The sequence below is a fragment of the Mycena indigotica genome, assembly GCF_014461135.1.
Source record: "Mycena indigotica strain 171206Taipei chromosome Unknown Mind.scaff0001, whole genome shotgun sequence".
NCBI lineage: Eukaryota > Fungi > Basidiomycota > Agaricomycetes > Agaricales > Mycenaceae > Mycena > Mycena indigotica.
This window is the reverse complement of record NW_023503000.1, coordinates 4865522-4887957: the sequence shown is the minus strand read 5'-3', so window position 1 is coordinate 4887957 and position 22436 is coordinate 4865522. Positions and strand designations below refer to the sequence as shown.

General features: G+C 53.5%; 6 protein-coding genes across 6 annotated transcripts; 1 reads left to right on the top strand and 5 right to left on the bottom strand.

Annotated features, from left to right (window-relative positions):
• Nucleotides 1-8297: 8297 nt before the first annotated feature.
• On the top strand, nucleotides 8298-8968 carry MIND_00134900 (SHSP domain-containing protein; the record flags this gene model as incomplete). Its single annotated transcript, XM_037358280.1, has 4 exons — nucleotides 8298-8320; nucleotides 8378-8548; nucleotides 8600-8819; nucleotides 8870-8968. 4 exons carry the CDS (start codon nucleotides 8298-8300, stop codon nucleotides 8966-8968), a joined length of 513 nt encoding a protein of 170 aa, XP_037226190.1.
• Nucleotides 8969-12377: 3409 nt separating this feature from the next.
• MIND_00134800 (uncharacterized protein) lies at nucleotides 12378-15138 on the bottom strand (the record flags this gene model as incomplete). Its single annotated transcript, XM_037358279.1, has 3 exons — nucleotides 12378-13387; nucleotides 13438-14757; nucleotides 14802-15138. 3 exons carry the CDS (start codon nucleotides 15136-15138, stop codon nucleotides 12378-12380), a joined length of 2667 nt encoding a protein of 888 aa, XP_037226189.1.
• Nucleotides 15139-15336: 198 nt separating this feature from the next.
• Nucleotides 15337-16257, bottom strand: MIND_00134700 (NmrA domain-containing protein; the record flags this gene model as incomplete). The annotated part of the gene is made up of 1 exon (XM_037358278.1): nucleotides 15337-16257. The coding sequence occupies one exon, from the start codon at nucleotides 16255-16257 to the stop codon at nucleotides 15337-15339; it is 921 nt and encodes a 306-aa protein (XP_037226188.1).
• A 217-nt stretch (nucleotides 16258-16474) lies between these two features.
• On the bottom strand, nucleotides 16475-18046 carry MIND_00134600 (Longevity assurance proteins LAG1/LAC1; the record flags this gene model as incomplete). Its single annotated transcript, XM_037358277.1, has 9 exons — nucleotides 17818-18046; nucleotides 17446-17768; nucleotides 17340-17394; nucleotides 17131-17293; nucleotides 17002-17080; nucleotides 16881-16957; nucleotides 16766-16831; nucleotides 16583-16720; nucleotides 16475-16535 (listed from the first exon to the last, which is right to left on the bottom strand). Exons 1-9 carry the CDS (start codon nucleotides 17843-17845, stop codon nucleotides 16475-16477), a joined length of 990 nt encoding a protein of 329 aa, XP_037226187.1. The 5' UTR covers nucleotides 17846-18046.
• A 316-nt stretch (nucleotides 18047-18362) lies between these two features.
• MIND_00134500 (uncharacterized protein) lies at nucleotides 18363-19502 on the bottom strand (the record flags this gene model as incomplete). The annotated part of the gene is made up of 3 exons (XM_037358276.1): nucleotides 18363-18842; nucleotides 18897-19135; nucleotides 19196-19502. The coding sequence occupies 3 exons, from the start codon at nucleotides 19500-19502 to the stop codon at nucleotides 18363-18365; spliced, it is 1026 nt and encodes a 341-aa protein (XP_037226186.1).
• Nucleotides 19503-20018: 516 nt separating this feature from the next.
• MIND_00134400 (SHSP domain-containing protein) lies at nucleotides 20019-20669 on the bottom strand (the record flags this gene model as incomplete). Its single annotated transcript, XM_037358275.1, has 3 exons — nucleotides 20019-20117; nucleotides 20168-20387; nucleotides 20434-20669. 3 exons carry the CDS (start codon nucleotides 20667-20669, stop codon nucleotides 20019-20021), a joined length of 555 nt encoding a protein of 184 aa, XP_037226185.1.
• Between the last annotated feature and the right edge of the window lie 1767 nt (nucleotides 20670-22436).

Below are 22436 nucleotides of genomic sequence, written 5' to 3'. Positions count from 1 at the left end.
CTACAAGCAATCCTCATTTCCATCAGGACTGCGACTTGCCTCCCTGTCTCGGCGTCAGCACATTGCCTCCACAATGCCACAGCCGCTACACCGCCACATAGTGGGAGCAACAGTCTCAGACCACATCCCGCTGCTGTGGCGTATGTATAAAGGCTCATGGAAACCTGATTACTTGCTGCCTACCGGCTATAAGAAAATCCTAACGGCAAACTTACGAACATAACGATATCAACAAGAAAACGACTGCAACGACGATGTACGCGGTCAACTTGAAAACGACGGGCTTCATGATATTCCTTGTCACCACCAACTTCCCAACGGTGTCTGCTGTCCCTAGGTGCGCATCCGCTATCTGGAGTCATCCTTCGTGTTAACTTCTATTGGAGGGTGGGTGAGCTGTTTGCCCGGGCTACGGCTTGTCCTGCGGGAAGCTACTTCAACACCACTATTAGAGCCGGCGGGGCTTGCACCTCTTGCGAGGCAGGAAACTACTGTACGGGCGGCACGAATGTGAAACGCCAGTGTAATAGCGGGACATATCAGCCAGCTGCGGGCCAGACTTTGTGCATTCCGGCTTCTAATGGGAGCTATGTTCCCAATAACGGCGCAATTGCTCAATTGCCTTGTTACTTGGGGAGCTACCAGCCTCGTGCGTGTTGTCATCTCCGACTTATACCAATTTCTTTATGGTATTTTCTTTACAGGCATGGGGCACTGGCAAAGCTTCTGCTTCGGTGCCCCGGCGGGCCGCTTTGCTGGCCAGACTGGGATGCGAAGAGTTTGTGGCGCATGTTGCGGCTGGACGACTACCCAAAGCAACAACAACGCCAGAGTGATGAAATGTTCCGGCTCAACCCCATTCTCCGGTCGTGCCTCTGGCTCCGGCTGTGTTGCAACTCGTCAGGGTTGTGATCCCGTTGCGAGTTGTGTGCAAGCAGCGAATGGCGCGTGTCGTATGTCCCTTCCTTCAAGCTTTATCTTATCGTGATCTATCTGATGCGACTGATCTAGCTGATCTGTCGTTTGATTTCGTCCAACCGCCACCGCCGTATATCTCAGCGAGCTCGTCGTCTCGCGCTGCGTCGAGCTCCTTAGCGCGGCCCTCGCCATCCAATTTCCTGCCCACCCCTCCCTTCCTCCGTTCGCGCTTCCTTGGCGATCTCGGACAGTATACGCCCATTAGGGTCCGCATCATCGCCGTCTGGCTCGGCTTCGGCTTCCCGGTCCGCGGTATCCGGCTCGGCTTTAGTGCCGAGCTCTGGCTCTGTGGCCCCATCGGTGTCGGTCTCTGCATCAGGCCCTGTTGTTCCGCCATCCGGTTCGGCCTCGCCCTTGCCGTCGTTTTCCGGGTCCAGCTCTGCAGTGCTATCAGGATCGGCCTCGTTTTCGCCGTCCGGTTCTATTTTGCCATCGAGTTCTGCAGTAGTATCGTCTTCCTCGCTCTCGCTCTCACCGTCAGCTGTGTCCTCCAGCTCAGCTGTGTTGCCGCCTGCTTCGAGTTCCCTCTCCATATTCTCGCCCTCCGTGTCGTCGAACTCGATCGCCTCTTCTGCAAGCGGATCGGTGTCCTCGGCGAGTGTATCTGGCTCTCCGGCGGTCTTTCAGTTTCCCTCTCGCTATCTGCGTCCTTTTCCTCGATTTCACTTTCTCTGTCGTCTGCGATCGCAAGCGGACCGGCGTCGGGATCGGGATCTTTCTCGGTTTCTGGTTCACCACCAGTCTCCTCTGCGAGTAGTGGATCCACATCGTCAGCGTCTTTGGGGAGTGCATCTGCCTCCGTCTCTTCAAGCAGTGTGTTTGCTTCGGCATCTTCATCGCCAAGTTCTTTCGGCATCATCGTTCTCTGCACCAAGCTCAATGTCAAGTTCGGCCTCGATATCGTCTGCCTCGATGTCAAACTCTGTGTCCTCTGCTGCTTCATTGTCCTCTGCAGCGCCAAGTGCGTCGCCTTCTCTCGCCAGTCAACGGTGAGCCGATTGATTTTATGTTTTCCATGTTGGTTACTTACCGTCCTGTAGATTAGACGGCGTTATACGGATATACTCGCCGGCAGACGAAGAGTTCATCGGCTTCCTTGGTTTCAATAATCCCCAGTAAGTATATCCACATAAACTCTGTGACTCGGGAACCGACTGTTCCACCAAGACTCAGTACATCGTCAACCCGCTCTTAAGTATCCGGCGCAAGCCTCTTCACCACCACGTACAACCCTACCGGCCCGAACGCTGACATGCTGCTTTTCGACTTCCTCGCGCCGACCTCGCGGCCGTACCTCGCCGGGCTCATCTACACGGGCATCAACCTCGCGCCGGGCAACGGCCGCGACGGCATCCTCGGGGGGCTCCCCTCAGAGTGCGTCTCTTCACAGTATGCTGACATAATGCTGATCCCGCACGTGACAGCTACGCCGAACACGACCCCGAGCTATACCGGGCCGACGTCGGTCTTCGGGCGGAACTACGAGAGCGCAATCTGGACGTACGACGTGGGCTCTGGCACGGTCGGCGCCAACTGGTTCAACTACGACGGAAGTGCGGCACTTTTCTTCTCGGTTACCATTGGTGCTGACGAGTTGTTGAATTTGCAGGCCGCCATGCGCTAGGCTTTGTCTGGGACGCGGCGGGGCAGACGGTCTATATTACCGCAGACGTGGAGGGCACGCTGCAGAGGTATCGGAACTCGATTGAGATTGTTTCTTCGTTTTCAGCCTGGTAGTGGTGCGATGTGTGTTGATGTCATATTTGCAGACATTTGATTTCGTGAGTTAGAGCAGGTTGCTGTGGATGTATATATGACTTTTACTCTAATGCTTGACTAAGAACTTGCGCATTTTATGTCTTGCGAAGCATCGAATCGCAGCCATCATAACATCACCGGCCTTGGTTTTTCTTGGTGTGACCCACTCTTTTTTGCTTTTTTCACAGCCGTGATTCAAAAATGTTTAGGTGGGAAACGTTAGTGGGAATATATAAAATTTTGCAATTAATTTTTTATTGTGTAAAAAACTTTGAGTTTTTCTGCCCAAAAAATGTTGACTTGGCTGGGGCAACAGGATTTTTAGGACCAAAATATTTAATGTTTTGCAATGAGTTTTTGGGCCAAGAAAAAACTTTATATATTCCCACTAACGTTTCCCACTTAAACATTTTTGAATCGCAGCTGTGTTTCGACTTGTTCAACTACTTCCTACCGAGTAGAATTGAAATCGTTAATGCGACATCGACTTTCTTGACCGCAAGGCGATCACCACGCTCTTCGCGCGCCATTAGGTTTGACTTGACGTATTCCTTGTAGTGCTTGCCATACTTATGCAGAGCAAAGCCGATTGTCTCCAACTTCATGTTCCCAGCTCAGTGCTCCTCAGACCAAAACTCGAAGCGGTTGCAAACTCTTCGTTCCGCAAGTTGCCGGTGTGCAATCCACACAGGACAAATGAGCACAGACATGCCCGTCACGGTGTTGAAGACGGATTGGACTTCAAGTTGCAGTTGCAGGGCTGCGATAGAAGCCTCGCTGAAGGACACCTGGGTCAGAGATCAGCTTGGCCGGGAGAGCAATGAAATGGAGCTGGCGAACCCTCAACGCCATTATTCGATCCTCCCAGCAGACCAAGACGATGCCCCCTACAGGGCCAACACTAATTATCTATTCCTTTCGACTCTCGAGCGGAATTCTCCGCTCCTTGTACGCCAGCCAGCATACCGCAGCATTTCTCTCCGTCTTCCCAAAATCCAAAGCCGATCTCTCGTCCTCTGCCCTCTTGGCGTTCTGGCCTGCACCCCCATCATGTCACGGCATGTCTTGGCTGCCCGGCCGGCGAGTGCTTTGACCAAGCTTTGACTGGGTTCTCTCCACGCTGTCATTCGGCCTCCGGAGTGTGTGTGAGAGTGGCTCGGCGTCACCGTGAGGCGGGAGGTGGGAGGCGGAGGTGGGAGGCAGGAGGCGGGATGGGTGGCCGGAGCAAGAAACAGAGAGAAAAATCCATAAATAAATTCAAGTTTTTTTAAAATAAAAATATAAATAAATCCAGATAAAAAAACAAGGGCTACACTACTGAGTGCGACTGCTGTCGGTCTTGTCGCTTTTCGGGAGAAACAGGTATTATACGAGCACGCTTGGAATCTCTCTCGTCCTCGTCATCGGCACGCTCAGGTGCTCGGCGGACGCGTGATTGCGTCGTCTTGTGGAATGAGATGTCCTGCGGCGCTGCATGTCGGTTAGAGCGCAGTGTAATTTGAGTTTGAAGCTCCATAAAAGAAGCGGGAGTGGCATCGCCGAGTCGCAGGCGGCGTTATGCTCGGCGAGCCCACGGACACGGAGAATGGCACCGGTCGGTGGATGCACCGTAATCTCGAGATGGGCAGGGCAGTCCGTCAGCGGGAACGCCGCCGTTCGATTCTTGCTGTTTCGTTTTGTGTGGTCATAGCCACAAGTGCTGAGAAGGAGAATAAGCAAGAGAGTTGTGCAGAGCATGTAAAGACAACACACCAGACCATAAGAATGTACTTGATGCTCCATATGGCGGGAGGGCTACTGCGGTCCTTGTGGTTTGACCAGGCAATAGACCAATGCCCTGTTGGACAAGGACCGTCAGGATCATGGTGGACGTTGTAGCGGGCGAGATGTGAGATGGCATCGACCTGGGCTGACGGGTTGGCGGTGTGGTCATAGACTAAGTTGAATACTAGGTGGCTCTTGGCCACTATCGCCGCCGCTCCAGCATCAGAGACAAACATTTTATTTTTGGGTAGTTTGCGATTGATGTCGGCGGCAGTGAGTCGGGGAATGCCATTTGGCGGCAGGGTGCGGTCCTTCGGTTTACCAGGCATCAGGAATGAGACGGGGTAGAGATGGTGGTTTGTGGTGGTTTTGTACAGAGTGGCAAAGTTTGTTGGGAAGTCATATTGGGCGGACAATGGAGGTCTGGCGAAGAGGGCGTCATGGGAAGCGGAGAGCAAAGCGACAATCCCAAAATGACATTTGACAGCTCTTGCCGAGCGTGCCGTCGTCCGATCAGCCGATGATGGGGGTGCGGGCCCAAAAACCAATGAAGAGCTCTTCAAGTTGAAGTCGTTGTTCATGACTTACGCTTTTCGCAGAGTTGCCGACTACATGGAAGTCTTGGCGGGCTGGAGGAAAGACAATCCGCTGGATTGATAGTACATGGTTTTTTTTTTGTTGAAGTTTTGGAGTATTTGAATTCAGAAACAACTTTTGCCCCCAAACAATCGCCAAACACCTCAGATCAACACGTGACATGCGCAAATTCTTCTACTTACCAATGCCATTGCCAACCCAATGACCTTTTTCGTAGTCCAAGCTCTACGCTGACGAGCCATAGGACATATGATATAATTCAAGCCCACACTCAACGCTTAAAGCTTACCTGCATCAGTGTGCTTGTTGAATGTTCGTCATGAAAATGTTGACCTCAAACTTCGGTTGGAGGCTATATCCCCTGCAAGCACCCGCATCCAGTAAAACACAGCATTGCTGCTCTCCTGTTGAGCCCCGGATTTCAAGATGTTCACCGGCCGGAACTCCTCCATGCCTTTGTCGCGCATTAGGTTTGCGTTGTGCATCCCTTGCGGCTGCTGTTTTCTCACCGCACATAGGGAAGAATTCTGTTCTGAAGTGGCTGGTTGCTTTCCTCACAAACCAAAAAAGACGAGGTAGACGAAGCAACGCGGGAATATGGATGATATGTTGACTGACGGGACACCGACATTTGGTGACGATGCCATCCTCGAATCTGCTACACCCCCCACTCGTCTCCCGTCTCCAGTATTCTCCGCAATTTCGAATTGTCATGCGATCAATTGTTGGTCGGAGGGAAAACTTAACGCGGCGGATGAATCCTCACGCTGCTATCCAAAATCTCGGGGCCCAAAGCGAAACCAGCCTCCAGGATCCAGTCGAGGAGCAAAGCGTCATGCGGAAAGTCAAGGACGACCCCGATTGGAGGAACATCGGGGTTGGGTCGAAGAATGGGAGCCGCAGGCTAGGTGTGTTATTTGACCCTTTATTCCACGCAAGCTAAAGGTATCTGCTTGTTTTGGCAGACGAAAAACGGAGACTGCGTCCCCACCACCACCACCAATCATAGATTGCCTGAAATCAACGCGAAGACCCAAAATATTGGAGACGTTCCTAAGCATCTTACCCGATGGGACCATGACCATACGGGCGCAAGCGGAACACGTCGAAAAGCTCATTCGTAAACTTGATGTGGGTTTCACCCTGGGCGCCAATGACTTGAACGAGACCAAATGGATTGAGTTTAACGGTCTACGACTGGCGTCGCGTTTGGTATGCACCATTGTTCTCTCCAAGTTCAACATGCTTACGAGGCGACCTTTCCAGGTTACAGTTGAATTCATGTCCCCAGAACTCGCGACAGTGTTCGCTTCCAAGGAGCCATATCTTCATAGCCTTGTCGATGACATTTATGCCCACTTCTATGTGGCTCAATGGGCAGCGGTTTTCCACCCAACTCCCAAAGGAGAGAGACTTGAAGCATTGCGAACTCAGTTGAGCATTAACAACAGTAAAGATGGAGTGAAGGCCACAGTCACTACCCTTCGCGCCGCCCCTGCAGATATTAGGAATTACGGCGGCTTCTTGTGCAAATGTGCATCTCTTTTCGGACTCTGGGATGCCAAATTAAGGGAATTGTGGGCCGACTACAGAACTGCATTCGACGAAGTTGACCAGATCGAAAACAACGAAGAATCGTTGAGGTCGTTGTTTATGACGTACACGTATCGTGGGGTTGCGGACTACATGGAGGTTTTGGATGAGTGGAGGGAAGCCAATCGCCGTTCGGAGGTTTAGTATCCAGTCGTCGTCGTTGTTGCAAATTACTAAGTACTCACACATATATACACCGAACATTTTTGTTGCCAGTCGAAAAGAACACTGATGAATTTTTGGAAAACGTTGTTACGCTACACTACCTCGGCTCCAAATTGCCACAGTTCAACCGCAGTTACACATTTTCAACTGGTGCTTCAGAACTTGAATCCTTTCATGCGACTTTGTTGTGCAACTTTTGTTCTAGTAGGGAAGGCTACATCAGGAATATCAGTAAGAGAAGTGGTCGCACATAATGCACCTACATGAGCGGACAACCTTCCGGTCTACCCGGTGTTTGCGCGGTCGTTGTGTGGGCTGGGTGGCAGAGCTTGGTTGGGGTGTGCCACAACATCCAGTTGCGATTGACCAGTAAACACGAGGTTGCTGCAACCTGGGCTGAGTATCCTTGACTGATCGATAGGAGTCACAGCAGCAGCTGGCAATGCTGGTAGAAGACGCCACGCACTCTGGCTTGCCATAGATCTTTCCGTGCAGCGATTGATGTTCATGCATGAGGAATAGCCTTCACAATTAGATGACGGTCAACGTTCATAGCCGCACTGTGATTAGAGGTTGCCAGTGGGAGCGATGTCTGCTTAGAGCCAGGTAGAATGCGCAGTCCCCTAAAATGGAGAAAAGTCCAACAACAAGAGTTTTGAAGAGTGGGTCTGTCGCACAGCCAGTTTCATACACTGTAGTGGTTCCCTTTCTTGGAAGTAAACTCGAGCACATCGAGGACGAGAAGATGGTAGTCCAAGCGACAAATACGAGGGTCAAGAATACTTTCTTGGAAAGAGAGGTTGATTAAATGGGAACGTGCGATGGACAGTGGGTCGATGGCATGAGAGCAGAGGAGAGTAGCGGTCAGTAGGAGGCCAAAGAGAGAGAGGCTCGGGTGTTAAAAATCTGTAAACAATATGTTTTTGATTGAATTGTTTGCTGGCTATGGGATTTCACAAGAGTGGGTCTTCGATAAAAAAAAATCTAGGCCACGGCGTTGTGAGTCGTCCGCCAACTTGTCACCACGACTCCAATCTCGCGCAATGGCCCGAAGCGACACGTAGCCTATGCCATATAGGCCGCCAGGTTGCTGAATGGATGCGGGACACGAACAGCGTTTTGCATACGTGTCTGGAACTTGCGTTCATTGACAGCTGTAGCCTGTGGCGAGACAAAGGTAAAAGTTTGAATAAAGGTTTTGCATTTGAAATTCAGGAGGGGCAGTCAGTATGAACGAGATGGAAGTTTGGCGCAACATGCGAATCATTGCGATGGGTCCCGTGACCATCCTCACTTTTTACCACTCTTGCCCTCACCGACAAGCGGCAACAAGGATATCCACTGTTGTCCTGCTTCGGGACAGTCTTCCCCAGCACTCGACCCAGCTCTTCGTCATGCAAGACTATCATCATCAAGCTATTTTTCGAGAATATTCTAGCAACATGGCCCAATTTGGCCGCAGAATGTTCGAGCAAGTCGCTGGCGACGTATAAAAGCCCTCGTCGCCGCTGCCCACCACCAGCACAGACACAAGCACAACGACGATGTCTGTCTTCTACTACGACCCCTTCACCGACTTTGAGCGCCTCTTCGACGACGCTTTCCGCGCTCGCACCAACAACCACAACCACAACAACCAGCTTGTGCTGCCCACCTCTGAACATAGCGGCGCGGTGCAGGCCTTCAGGCCCAAGTATGTCCTCAACTACTACCTCGAAGTTTGGGTGACTAACCTGTATTGTAGGATGGACCTCCACGAGAACGCCGCATCTAATACGGTGACCGCCACATTCGAGTTTCCCGGCATTAAAAAGGAGGATGTCCACATCGAGACCTCCCCTGGCCGCCTGCGGGTCTCCGCCGAGTCCAAAATCTCGGAGGAACACGAAGAGGACGGGTATGCCATTCGCGAGCGCCGCTTTGGCAAGTTTTCGCGTACGCTCCAGCTGCCCCATGGTGTTAAGGTGAGTTTCCTCTTGTTTGAAAAAGAGCTGGCACTGACAATGTTGTGCAGGAGGAGGAAATCAAGGCCAGCATGGAGAACGGTGTTCTGACGGTGACCTTCCCCAAGACCGCCGCTGAGCAGACGCCGAAGAAAATCACCATTGCTTGAAAAATTGCACTACTTATGACCTTCACTGTATGAGTCTGTATCACTCTGATAGTTGTATTCTCCCAATGAAACATTTGTATTACTCACTTCACGTTGAGTGCCTTCTGGATCGTGTCATTGCGCACAAATGCAGGTATCTTTTTTACTTTGACTTGAGGGTTGTCTACTACGTCTTCAGCGTGATATATTCAGCGGGGCAATCGTGAATCTTTTTTTTTCGTGATTGTGGCGGTCGGTCACGTGCACATCTTCCTTCCTTCCCTTACACCCACAATCATTCGTTCTGCTGACACAACGGCCAACCTGGCGCGCTCCGCTTGCGTTCCGTCATGAGTACACGATGTAAATGCCCGCGCTACCACCCGGTAGGCGCCGTGACCGTGGATTCAAGTTTCCAAGATTAGATAAGTACCAGTACTATTCGAGAGCCTCTACACTGTCTCGGCGCCAGGACATCGCCTCCACAACGCCAAGGCCGCTCCACTGGTGGGCAATACAATCATTGGGGAGTAAGACTTCGCCTTCAAGTTGTCTCAGACCGCCGCATCCGTCTCCCGGTCTCCGTCCCGCGGCGTATAAGTAAAGGCCCAGCCTGGCCCAGCAGGACTGCTACTTACCAGCTACACGACGCTTCTGACGACAAAAAAGTTGACCAACCTTGCGATTAACAACACGACCCAACGACGATGCATACAACGAACTTGAACTTAAAAGCCGCAGGCTTCGCCGTGTTCCTTGCGAGCGTTAGCTTGCCAACGGTGGCCGCTGTCCCTAGGTGCGCCACTCAATTCGTCCAAGCTCCTGTCCTGATTTTTTTTTCTCCTTTTGTAGGATGGGTGAGCTGTTTGCTCGTGCAACAGCCTGTCCTGCGGGAAGCTACTTCAACACGACAATCAGAGTAGGCGGCGCTTGCACCACTTGCGAGCCGGGAAACTACTGTAGCGGGAGCACGAGTGCGAAGCGTCAGTGTAACAGCGGGACATACCAGCCGGCTGCAGGACAGATATCTTGCATTTCGGCCTCGAATGGGAGCTATGTCCCCAATAACGGTGCAACTGCTCAATTTTCCTGCAACCAAGGGACCTACCAGCCTCGCATGGGACAAAACTTCTGCTTCGGCGCACCAGCGGGCCGCTTCGCTGGTCAAACCGGAATGCGCGGAGTGTGTGGCGCGTGTTGCGGCTGGACGACTACCCAAAGCAACAACAACGCCGGAGTGACGAAATGCTCGGGATCGACCCCGTTTTCCGGGCGTGCCTCCGGCTCGGGCTGCGTTGCGACGCGTCAGGGCTGTGATCCCGTCGCGAGCTGTGTGCAGGCGGCGAATGGCGCGTGCCGTATGTTTTCCTTTCCTTTCCGCCTTATCTTATCGCAAGCCATCTGATGCGATTGATCTAGCTGATCTCTCTTTTGATTTCGTCGAGCCGCCGCCGGCGTACCCCTCGTCCGCCGTTCTAAGCCCGTCGTCATCTGCCGCATCAAGCTCTTCGATGCGACCCTCGCCATCCAACATCCTCCCGCCCCTCCCGTCGTCAGTTTCCTCCGCTCGCCCATCTTCCGCCAGCGCGTCGGGGTCATCGTTGTTGTCCTCAACTCCGGCTTCATCAGGCGCTGTGTCACCCTCTACCTCTGTTGTATCGCCTTCTGCATCATTGTCACCATCTGGTTCAGCCTCGGCTTCACTGTCTTTATCAGGCTCTGTCTCGTCAGGCTCTGTCTCGCCGTCTGCCTCGATTTCGGTGTCAGCTTCTGGATCTGGGGCGTTGCCTTCAGTGTCCGGCTCCAGCTCTATCGTGGTGCCGTCTTCCGGATCTGTCGCTTCGCCATCGGGCTCTTCTTCACTCTTGCCCTCCAGCTCGGTAATTGTGCCGTCGGCTTCTTTGTCATCGAGTTCGATTGTCCTGCCCTCTGCTTCTCTCCCAATCTCGAGTCAATCCTCGATAGCATCTTCGTCAGTATCCGCGTCAGTGAGCGCATCAGTTTCTGGTTCGCTTTCAGCATCGGTGTCTTCTGCAAGTGCATCTGGCTCTGCTTCGGCAAGCTCCTTTTCAGCCTCAGTGTCCGTCTCTTCATCAGTCAGCGCATCAGCTTCAGGTTCTGGCTCGCTACCAGCGTCAAATTCCGCCTCTGTTGCATCATCTTCTTCATCCGCCGCTCCCAGCGCATCGCCTTCTCCCCTAAGGTCGGCTAATCAACGCTCCCTGTCGTTCTTGCTGACCGTTTCAGTGTCGACGGTCTTATCGGGGCATACGTGGGCCAGAGCCGGACGCCCATCGGCTACCTCGGCCTCAGCGCCTCCCAGTGCGCTCCAACACCTCCCACTTCCCGTGCAAGCTGACTTATTTTCCAGGGACCGGTACATCGTCACAACGTCGTTCTCCGACGCCAGCATCTTCGCGACCACGTACTTCCCGGGGCCGAACACGAATCTGCTGTTGATGGATTACGCCGCGGTGTCGGCGGTCCGGCCGTACCTCGCGGGCATCATCGGCGCCGGCATCAACCTTGCCGCGAGCAACGGCAACTCCGGCGTGCTCGGCACCTCCGCGCAGAGTAATTCCATTATTACTTTCATCACGCGCTGGCTGAGTCAGCTACCCAGCGTCGCCAAACCAGCCCCCGCAGTCCGCCGGGTCCACCTCCGGCTCTGTGTCGATCCCGGGCGGGTCCTACGCCTCCGCGATCTGGTCGTACGCCGGCAGGGATCCCGATTGGCGCGGGGTGGGTCAACTTTGACGGGAGTGCGTGCCTTTCCCTTACCGTTTTTTTTTTCGATGCTGAATGCACTGTGCAGCCCAGCCACAGATCAGCTTCGTCTGGGACCCTGTCGGCGCGACCGTCTTCTTCACTGCCAACCCTGCCGCGGTTGTGCTCAACCATCCCGGCGCGGTTGAGATTGTGTGTGCTCTGTTCTTCGAAGTGTTGTGGAACTGATTTTTTATGTTGCAGACTTTGGCGCTTTGAATCAAACGTGTAATTAAAGATACAAATGTACTAGGAGGACAAGTAGGAATCCCGAATGTATTCTCGTGAGAAGCAAAAAATTCAAGGCTTGCCAACCACAATAACGTTAACAGGTCGTATATAACCAATCAGCTTACCGATTTCATTTTCAAGTTCGCCTTATGGGTCTGGTCTTGAACTCTGTGAAGAAGTGTCTTCCTTGGGTGCTTGGGTGCGATAGGGAATGTGTAACATTGCAAGATGCATCGCAACGCCAGAACGCTGTCGCCTTGAGATTCGGCAATTCATGAGCGAGGAGCCAATTCAACTCAATGCCAATCAGCTTGATTCAGGCGTGTTCCACACGACTTGGCCTAATCAGGTTTTCGAGGGATTCAGACTAGATCGCACATTCTGGATACGTTTCGTAAGTAGATCCCAGTTGCAGTAGTCGTGATTCTACCCTTCAGAGTAACATTCCCGCAGCTTCCTTTTGCAGCTCTTCTACAGACCCAGCAAAACCCATTTCCAACAGGGCCGCCCAGACAAATGCCCCTGCCTTCTCGTACATCCCCTCCCACTCATCGCGCTTTGCAGCGAGCTTTGCGTTCAAAAACGCCATCGCGATAATGGTCGCGACGACACTGTCGCTTGCGCCAACCGGCAACAGCGTCCGAACCGTCGCTGCATCGCAGCCCGGCCGCAGGTCGACCAGACGCAGGAGGGCGGGCAATGATGTGAAACCTCCATCGAAGGATTGCATCCTGGCGAGTGCTTCAAGCGGGTCCTGGATAGCTCGGGAAGCCCCTTCGGCTTGCGCGGCAGCAGCGACACGAGCACTCGTGCTTGGGGCAAGTCGCTCCATAACCAACTCTTCTTCGTCTGAATCCTCGCCGTCCCCAGACTCCTCTGCCATTCCTTCCCAATCATCATCATCATCATCATCATCATCATCATTTCCGCTAGAAGGTACGGGTGCAGGAGCGGCAAACATCATTCTTGCCAGAGGAGGTGGTGGCGGAGGCGGAGGCGCAAATCCAGTAGGTTGGGCAGTCAGCAACCGACTCCGCATCGATCCCACCACCCCATCCAAAGCGGTACCACGCAGAATACTCTGTACTTCCAAAACCGCCGAGTTGACAATGTCCACCTCGACCGGGCGGACAACCTCGGGGGTGCGGTCGTCGACAGCCACGAAGGAGGTCTGAGACGAGGCAATCGAATAAGCTACGCCAAGCCGCGCTATTTGGGCGTTGACTGTCCGTGCAAGGAGATCAGGGTCTTCGATAGTCTTCGCCAGCTCGTGGCTGCCATCTTCGAGGTCCTGCACGAGTTTGCGAGCAGCGAGCGCGTGGATGGCGGACGGAGCGGAAGGATCATTTGGAAGGCGGCTAGAAGTAACCGAGATTGGTAGCTCGATTTCCGAACCCGACGAGGTCGAGCCTCGCAGAATAACCGTCTTCGGGACACTTTTCCCTGTCTAACATTAGACAATTCGGTCAAGTTTTTCAACAATAAGACTTTACCTTGAAGGATAGCATATATGTTCAACCGTGTTCCCGGGAAAAGATTGTTTATTTTGAACGGCGACTGTTGGACCACTGGTGGAGGCGCCAAAACAACAGCGGTTGGCAGGGGAACAGAAGTCTCTTCGAGAGAAGAGGGATGTATGCTTTCGTCAAAGAGATTGAGTTTAGACTGTTGTTCAGACTCAACCATTTCGAAGTCCTCCTGTTTAGGCATTGTCAAAGCATCATTTGACCTGCCCCAATCAACTGAAATATCGGAAATCAAGGGTGACTTGGTAGCCTTCAAAAGTCGCGCAATTTTGCCAGTGAAGCTTGCTTCACCGGGACCAACGAGCATACAAGTCCCGTTTCCAACCCTCGCGATCCCCTCGCACATCGCTGTCGACACTGATTCGCCGATCCCGAGGACCGAAACGCGCAACGGCGTTATCCGTGCAGAAGCTGCAACCGCTCCTTTGACGGCATCGAGAACACCAGACACGTCCCACGCGTCGCCATCGGTCAACAGCAAAACACTCGTCTGCCGATCTGACTTGCGTCGCGCAAAGCAATATTCGAGGGCGGATTTGATTTCGGTGCCGCCATAGTTTGCGTGCATTCCGTCGACATGTCGGGTCGCCTCCTCGAGTGTCTCTTGGTTATACGAGCGGCTATTTGCCCACAGAGAGGTCACTTGCGTGCCGAACGAGACGATTTGGAACAGTGTTTCTTGGTGAGGAAGGGCACGGAGCATGATTATAAGCGCTTTGCGTGCTGCCGCCATCCTTGCACCCTCCATCGAGCCGCTGCGGTCAACAAGGATGATGAATTCTTGACGCGGAACATCAGGAAGTGTGAAGCGCGGGACAAGGCTGAGCGATAATGCAACGCTGTCGTCCGTTGGATGAACCTCTGCAACACAACGCGGCGCATCAAGTCCAGCAGACCCGATTGTAAGGACAAAATCTCGGTCCCATGGGGTGTCTGAACTGGCGGAAATTCGAGCGTAGTTAGAGAAAGGTAGAGTGTTGGAATTTGGGAGGGCAGGATCCGGGCCCAGCTCGGTCGAGATGACATGGGAAGGCGAACCGATTTTGACTATCGGAGAGACTGTCTCTATGTCCAGTTTGAGACCGACAAACGAGGAGCCAGAGGGCAATGGGTCTGCGAACGGATTGTTGGGTGATAATGGGGGTTTTCCGTAGCGGACTCCGATGTGCATGGGCAGATGGAATCGAATCGAGTCACTTTCCTCGTCCTCAGTAAGCTCGGTGGCATATATGAGCTCGACCTTGATTTGCTCTTTGGGCGGGATGTTGCCAACAGAGACTTGGAAAACTGGAAAAAGTCAGCCGACAGTAAACTCATTCGTAATTGCGTACCATCTGGAGTAACCTGTTCAAGTAACGAGGCTCCTTTCCCTGCTGATAATGCCTGGTCGTACTCTCGTCGCGCCGCTTGCTTCTCCTTCACTATCCCTCGTATTTGTGTGCCGTCTTCCCTTGTCATGGCAAAACTGCAGACAGCAGCACGCGCCGGAATGGGGAAGCGGTATATCGCTTCTACCGGGAACGCCTCGTTATGGCAGTAGGTCTGCGTGAGCTTGACCTGTGCCGCAATGTCTTTAATGGCGCTCTCAACACCGACGCCGAGAAGCGGCAGCGCGATCAGGCGGTTTTGGACCGGATAGAGATAGCAAAGGCCGAATGGTGGATTCATGGTGATTCACCAGACGTCAGGGTCAGGCGATTTTATAACTAGTCGTGAATGTATTGTTGAGGCAGTGACTGACTGAGACTGACATTGACGGTGGATCGAGAAGGAGAAAAAAAAAAGCTGTCACATGACCCGTTATCATCACTCACTCGGGTTGTCAATTGACGCGTTCATTGCTGTTGAAGACTTGTACATAACGTCTTATTCCAAGTTCAACGTCTTTCGAAGAGCCACTTTCTCTCTTTCCAAAAACTCTTCAAATGTGGTCAACCGCAGCCCCAGCTTCTGCAACTCTGTCGTGTCGCTCTTATTGCTCCTTGGCCACCAAACCTGCACTTCGAGCGCCGGAAGTGTCTTGGTCGCCTCCCTCGTCTCTTCCTCCGAGCGATACCTGACCTTGATTTCTGTACCAGCCGCTGCTGACAACCTTTGCGCTATCTCTTTAAACGTCAACGGCTCGTGATGCAAGTCGATCTCGCGACCAGCGAAGCCCCGCGGGTCCAGCAACGCCTTGGCAGCAACCTGGCCAACGTCCGCCGCGTCGAACTGCTGCAGGCGATACTCTGCCGGATAGCTGACCGTCAACACGCGCTCCTTAGGGTAGTCGGGGAATGAAAACCGGACCGCGTCGCCGATGAAGTTGTGGAAAAGCATCCCTGGGCGAAGGATTGTATACTGGAAGCCAGAGTCACGGACCGCCCGCTCGACAGACGACTTGCTCGTGTAGTAGCGCGCCAGAAACGGGAACTCCCCCGCGATGGTCGTCCAGTCGTCCACATCATTGGCCCCAACGACAGTTGAGGCAACGATGGACTGGACTGTGCCCGCGGCCTTTGCAGCAGCAATAGCGTTTTCCGCTTGCGGCAGCTCGCCCAACGGGTTTTCGAAGTCGGGAAATGTGTTCAGGAAGACAGCAGAGACGCCTTCGGTTGCGGCTGCGACTGCGGCAGCATCTTTCAAAGAGCCTTTGAAAAGACGGGCACCAAGCTTCTGCAGGGCAACCGACTGGGGAGCGGTGGGATCGCGGACGAGTGCATTGATTTGGGCCCCGCTCGCCAGAAGGATCTGTGCGGTCGATTGTCCTTGGCGGCCAGTCGCAGCAGTGACTAGGAAAGTAGGCATGGTTCAATAACTAAAGGTCCTCAGCTTAAATACATGTCTCTTGCGCAATTGCGCCGTTGGCCGACGCAAGCGGTATTTGTCAGCTGCTGAAATCACTGACTCATTCTCCACATATACTCTCAGAGTCAAACATCATGCCGGTCTTTTACAAAACAATGCCATGATTATCATTAAGACTTATGCCCAGTTGCATTGTAGGTACGTACTTGTAAAAACCTCATGCTCCTTCATCCTCGTCATCTGAACGCTCATCGTCCGCTTCTGCCGTCAAAAGAGCTCTATAGAAAGTTGTCAAAACCAGTGGAACCAGATAAAACAGCCTTACTTCACAAGTATCCTCAATACCAGTGCATACCAGAACATATTTAACAACTGCAGCGCTGCAAGTGGCGCGAGGATCCAGTATTTGAGCCACCACGTCAAGTAAGTTCCGTCGGCAGGGGACCATCGCCGGGCAGAAGCACTGGGATGGTGTCAGATGCATTGAGCGAGCTGTGAGATGGCTTACGGGACGAGGTCATACTCAGAGTACACCGACCACAAGATCAGGATGTTGAGATAGTGTCGGAAATAGCTGACAAGATATCAGCAAGGGAAGCAACCAACGATGGCAGGTAACGCACGTCCAAACATAGGTGAAGATTGCGAGGGAGACGATCTTGGCGCGATCCATGGCAAGATAGTTGAGAAGTTTAGAGAACTAGGGCAGGTTAGCACCGAATCAAGATCAGAGAACAAGCTCACAGAGAAGAAGACCTCGGGTACATCCATGCTCAGATAGACTGCATGGCCAATTAACGTCAGATTCATGAGATAGCTCCAGCTGTAGACAAGGCCCTCAACAACCAAATAAAACCAAAGGAGAAGAAGTACCCGATGAGCCAGATAGTGACACAATGGTGCACGACGAATTCATTGTGGTCTTTGCGCGGTCGCTCTAAGTGGAGAAGGAGGACTAGTACTTGTTGGATCCAGTATGCGGCCTGCACGAGGTAATACGCCTTTAGCTGAGGCGTCATAGCCCAATGAGGATATTCTGCACCCAGTCAGCCGTGGACCAATGGGGGGAACGAGTATAATACCAAGCCAGAAGGCGGCAGTGTGGTACCACCACGTCGGCAGCTCTCGCATAACGTGCTACGAGCAAGTTAAAGCTCCGTAAACAGCCCGTAAAAAATGCAAACTCACCAAACCCCACGCGGAGGCGATCGAGTAATAAACAAACGCGTAAGTTTGCTCGCCAAAGCGTACCACTTTGCCCCTCTTGCGGACCCCGAGGTATAGCGCAGCACGCCGCCCTATTGACACGACGACTATTTGGCGGAACCACGAGAAGAAGACGACATAGTACGCGACGAACACCAGGTCCAGCCAGCTTTTTGCGTAGCGGGTGCCGTCGACTCGATTGGATATGGTATAGAAGGCGGAGAAGGGATTCGGGCGCGTCGGAGAAGCCAGGGACCAGACCGCCGAGCCAAGGAGTGGGGCGACAAGAAGTTTAGCTGCTTGGACTGGGATGCGGAATCAGTTGTGAGCAGGCCAAAATGAGTGTGGGCTGACCTGGCTCCACAGCCCACCGAGCCCACATGACTTGGCTTGGCCTCCTGGCGCATCGTCGAGTTATACCATGTTGGATGGGCCGAATGCGATGGTGAGGAGTGTCAGTGGGCCCAGTGGGCCGATGACAAATGTCGATGACGCGGGGCTTCTCAAAGATTTGGTTCAAGAGGAGAGGAATCCGAGTCTCCACGTATGTAGAGCTTTGGTAAACTCGACTGCGATGTGGATGCGATGCATTGGCAGCCTTGTTGGTTTGTGGTCATGTTCCTGTGAAAAGTCTTGAAAAGTGCGCCGTGGCTGTGACGCTTTCTGCTGTCTTCTTGGTCGAAAGATAATTTTCACACAAATACTACTACAACAGAGTCAACAAAGGCATGAAAGGATTCTGAAGCACGAGTTGAAAATGTGTAACCGCGGTTGAGCAGTGGCAGTTTGGAGCCGGCTCTGAAGAGGTAGTGTAACAGAAAATGGCAACAAAAATTTTCAGTGTATGTGTGAGTACTAATGGCAACAACAACGACGACTGTAACAAAAGCTACTGAACACTAAACCTCCGAAGGATTGGCTTCCTTCCACTTAGCCAAAACCTCCATGTAGTCCGCAACCCCACGATACGCGTATGCCCTAAACAACGACCTCCGAGTCAATAGTTCTCCGTTGTCTTCGACGTGGTCAACTTCGTCGAATGCAGTTCTGTAGTAGTCGCCCCACAATTCCCTTAATTTGGCATCCCAGAAGCCGAAAAGAGATGCACATTTGCACAAGAAACCGCCGAAATCCCTAATATCTGCAGGGCTGGCGCGAAGGACCGCGACCATGGCTTTCACTCCATCTCTATTGTTGTTAGTGCTCAACTGCGTTCGCAATGCTTCCTTTCTTTTGAAAGTACCAGTAGTTGGGTGGAAAACCGCTGCCCATTGAGCCACGTAGAAGTGGGCATAAAAGTCATCGACAGGGCTATGAAGATATGGCTCCTTGGAAGAGAACACCATTGTGAGTCCTGGGGACATGAATTCGACTGTATCCTGGAAAGATCACCTCGTAAGCATATTGAACTTAGAGGAAACAATGGTGCATACCAAACGCGACACCATTCGTGGAATGCTGAACTTAATCCACTTGGTCTCGTTCAAGTCGTCGGCGCCCATGGTGAAACCCACGGCGAGTTTCCGAATGAGCCTTTCGACGCGTTCCGCTTGCGCCGTATGGTCATGGTCCCATCGGTTGAGATCCTTAGGAACGTCTCCAATATCTTGGATTTTTGCGTTGATTTCAAGTAATTCTTGATTGGTGGTGGACACGCAGTCTCCGTTTTCATCTGCCAGAACGAGCAGATACCTTTAGCTTACGTGGAATAAAGGGTAGTCAAATAACACACCTGGCCTGCGCCCATTCTTCCACTGAACTCCGATGTTGTTCCAATCGGGGTCGTCCTTGACTTTCCGCACGACGCCTCGCTCTTCGACTGGGTCCTGGAGGCTGGTTTCGCTTTGGGCCTCGAGATTTTGGATGGCAGCGTAAGGATTCATCCGCGCGTTGAATTTTCCACCCGGCCAACGATTAATTGCATGATAATTTGGAGTTGCGGAGAGCGCCGGAGACGGGATACGAGTGGGGGGTGCAGCAGATTCGAGGATGGCATCGTCGCCAAATGTAGGTGTCTCGTCAGTCAACATATCATCCATATTCCCGCGTTGCTCCGTCACGGTCTACCTTGTCTTTTTCGGTTTGTGAGGAAAGCAACCAGCCACTTCAGAACAGAATTCTTCCGTATGTGCGGTTATAAAACAGCAGCTGCAAGGAATGCACACCGCAAACCTAACGCGCGACAAAGGCATGGAGGAGTTCAGGCCGGTGAACATCTTGGAATCCGGAGCTCGGTAGGAGAATAGCAATGATGTGTTTTACTGGATACGATGATATAGCCTCCAACTGTGGGTGGAAGGGAAGGAAGATGCGCCCGTGACCGAGGGCCACAATCACGAGGGAAACGCCAAAAAGACGATTGCGCGTTGAATATCAGCAGCCTGGAGACATGCCTATGGGGCCTGGGCAGCCCTCAAGTCAAGGGAAAAACATTCAATGTTCTCAGAACACAATCCAAAAGGTACTTAAGTACAAAGTATGCCGATACCAAAGTAATACAATTGGGAGAGTACAACTATCAGAAAGTGATACAGTGAAGGTCATAGTACAGTTTTTCAAGCAATGGTGATCTTCTTCGGCGTCTGCTCAGCGGCGGTCTTGGGGAAGGTCACCGTCAGAACACCATTCTCCATGCTGGCCTTGATTTCCTCCTCCTGCACGACATCGTCAATACCAGCCCTTTCCCAGACAAGAGGAAACGCACCTTAACACCATGGGGCAGCTGGAGCGTGCGCGAGAACTTGCCAAAGCGGCGCTCGCGGATGGCGTAGCCGTCCTTCTCGTGCTCCTCCGAGATTCTGGACTCAGCAGAGATGCGCAGGCGGCCGGGGGCGGTCTCGATGTGGACTTCCTCCTTCTTAATGCCGGGCAACTCAAATGTGGCGGTCACGGTGTTGGAGGCGGCATTCTCGTGGAGGTCCATCCTGCAATACCGGTTAGCCAACTTCGAGGGAGTTACTGAGGACATACTTTGGCCTAAATGCCTGCACAGCGCTATTCTCCGATGTGGGCCGCACAAGCTGGTTGTGGGTGTTGTTGGTGCGAGCGCGGAACGCGTCGTCGAAGAGGCGCTCGAAGTCGGTGAAGGGGTCGTAGTAGAAGACAGACATTGCCTTTGCGTGTGCTTGTGTTTGTGCTGGCGGTGGGCAGCGGCGACGAGGGCTTTTATACTGCGCTGGCGGCTTGCGAGAACATTCTGCGGCCATGTTGCTAGAATTTTCTCGAATGTCGCTTGGTGATCACGATAGTCTTGCATGACGAAGAGCTAGATGGAGTGCTTAGGGAGATTGTTCCGAGGAAGGAAACTGGTGGATATGTCGATGCTGCGGGTGAGGCGGATGAGGATGGAGGCAAGAAGTGAAGATATGAGGTGTCACGCGACCAATCACCCCCGACTTCAGCCGACTTCCATGTCGTTCACTACTACTGCTGTTCTTTCAAACCCCGCATACAGCGGTGCAATGAAGCCCTGGCCCTCATCGCCTCCGATCCCTGTGCGGCGCTCCGAAGGGGATGGCCTCACCGTGCGGGTCTGCACCATTCGGCTCACGGCACTTTTACTCCCCGTCTATAATGCCGGACGATAAGTAACTGGAAACTGGGATCCGAGTCCCCAGCCGGTGCATCCCCAGGTGCACTTCCGCGCCATTTACACGCGTCGGACTGGATCGCATGAGCACTGGTCCCGGCGCGGGCCGCCCGGCGTCGGCCCTCGGGGCATGCGTGGTCACGTGTGAATCTTCCGTGTCCGCGGCGCTGGTGTGCTGCACCGCCCCGCCCCGCGCACCGCAGTGGCAGCGGCGCTCGATGACACCCGGTGAATAATTTGGAGTCGTGTCTTGGTCGTTTAGGGCGTGGAGCACGCGTCGATGCCTAGCGTGGTACTGGCCATGGGCCCTGTGGCCGTGTTGATGGTCACGTGTTGATCTTCCGCGTTGATCAGCTCTCACAGCTTGGCAGCCAACACCACTGCGCGCCATCTTGCTCATGCTGCTGCTACCGTAACGGAAAAACTTGGCGGTCTCGCCGACACCCGCTGTCTTAAACCTTTGCCCTGGGCGCTTGGGCGAATGCACTTAGCTAAGCGCTCCTCTGTGGGTCTGAGACGGGATCCGCCGCCAGACCCGCCCCGCGGAATGGAGAGGTGCCACTCGTATAAGAAGCGGGGGGCGTTGGGGCGCTGCACCTGCCAAGGCCCAGCGTCCCTTCCTGAACGACCCATTGACGAAACTTGACGACCTCATTCTTAACGACCCCATTGAAAAGCGCGCAATGTTAGCGCTCAACGTAAAAGCGGCGGGGCTCGCTCTGCTCGTGCTGGCGAGCAGCGTCCCCGACGTCTCCGCGGCGCCGTCCCGCTCCTGGTGAGTGGCCGTCTTCCTTGCTCGCTTACCTAACCCCCGACAGGTTCGGCGACCTCTTCTCTCGACAACTGATCTGTGCGCAGGGACGGTACCGGAACGCGGCGGGCACGTGCGTGCGGTGCGAGCCGGGGAACGCGTGCCCCGGCGGGACGAGCCCGAAGACGCAGTGCACGCGCGGCTTCTTCCAGCCCGCGCCCGGCCAGACGCAGTGCTTCCCCGCGTCGAACGGGAGTTATGTCCCTACTAACGGCGCCACCTCCCAGACGCCGTGTTATATTGGGAGTTATCAGCCTCGGTCTGGTCAAACGTCATGCATCAGCGCTACTATCGGGAAATTCGCGGGCAAGACCGGGATGCGAGGCGCGTGTCTGGCGTGCTGTGGCTGGACGACGCCGTCTTTCTACAACAACGCTTTCGTGTACCGCTGCTCCGGATCAACGCCGTTCGCCGCCGCCGGGTCGACGCAGGGCTGCACCTCTGTCCCGCAGGACTGCAATGCGCCCTCGGCCTGCTCGCAGTCGCCCAACGGAGGATGCCGTGTGTTCTTTTCCCTCTCTTTCTCATCTGTTTATTGACACTGTTTGACAGCGGACGAATCGGTCGACTACC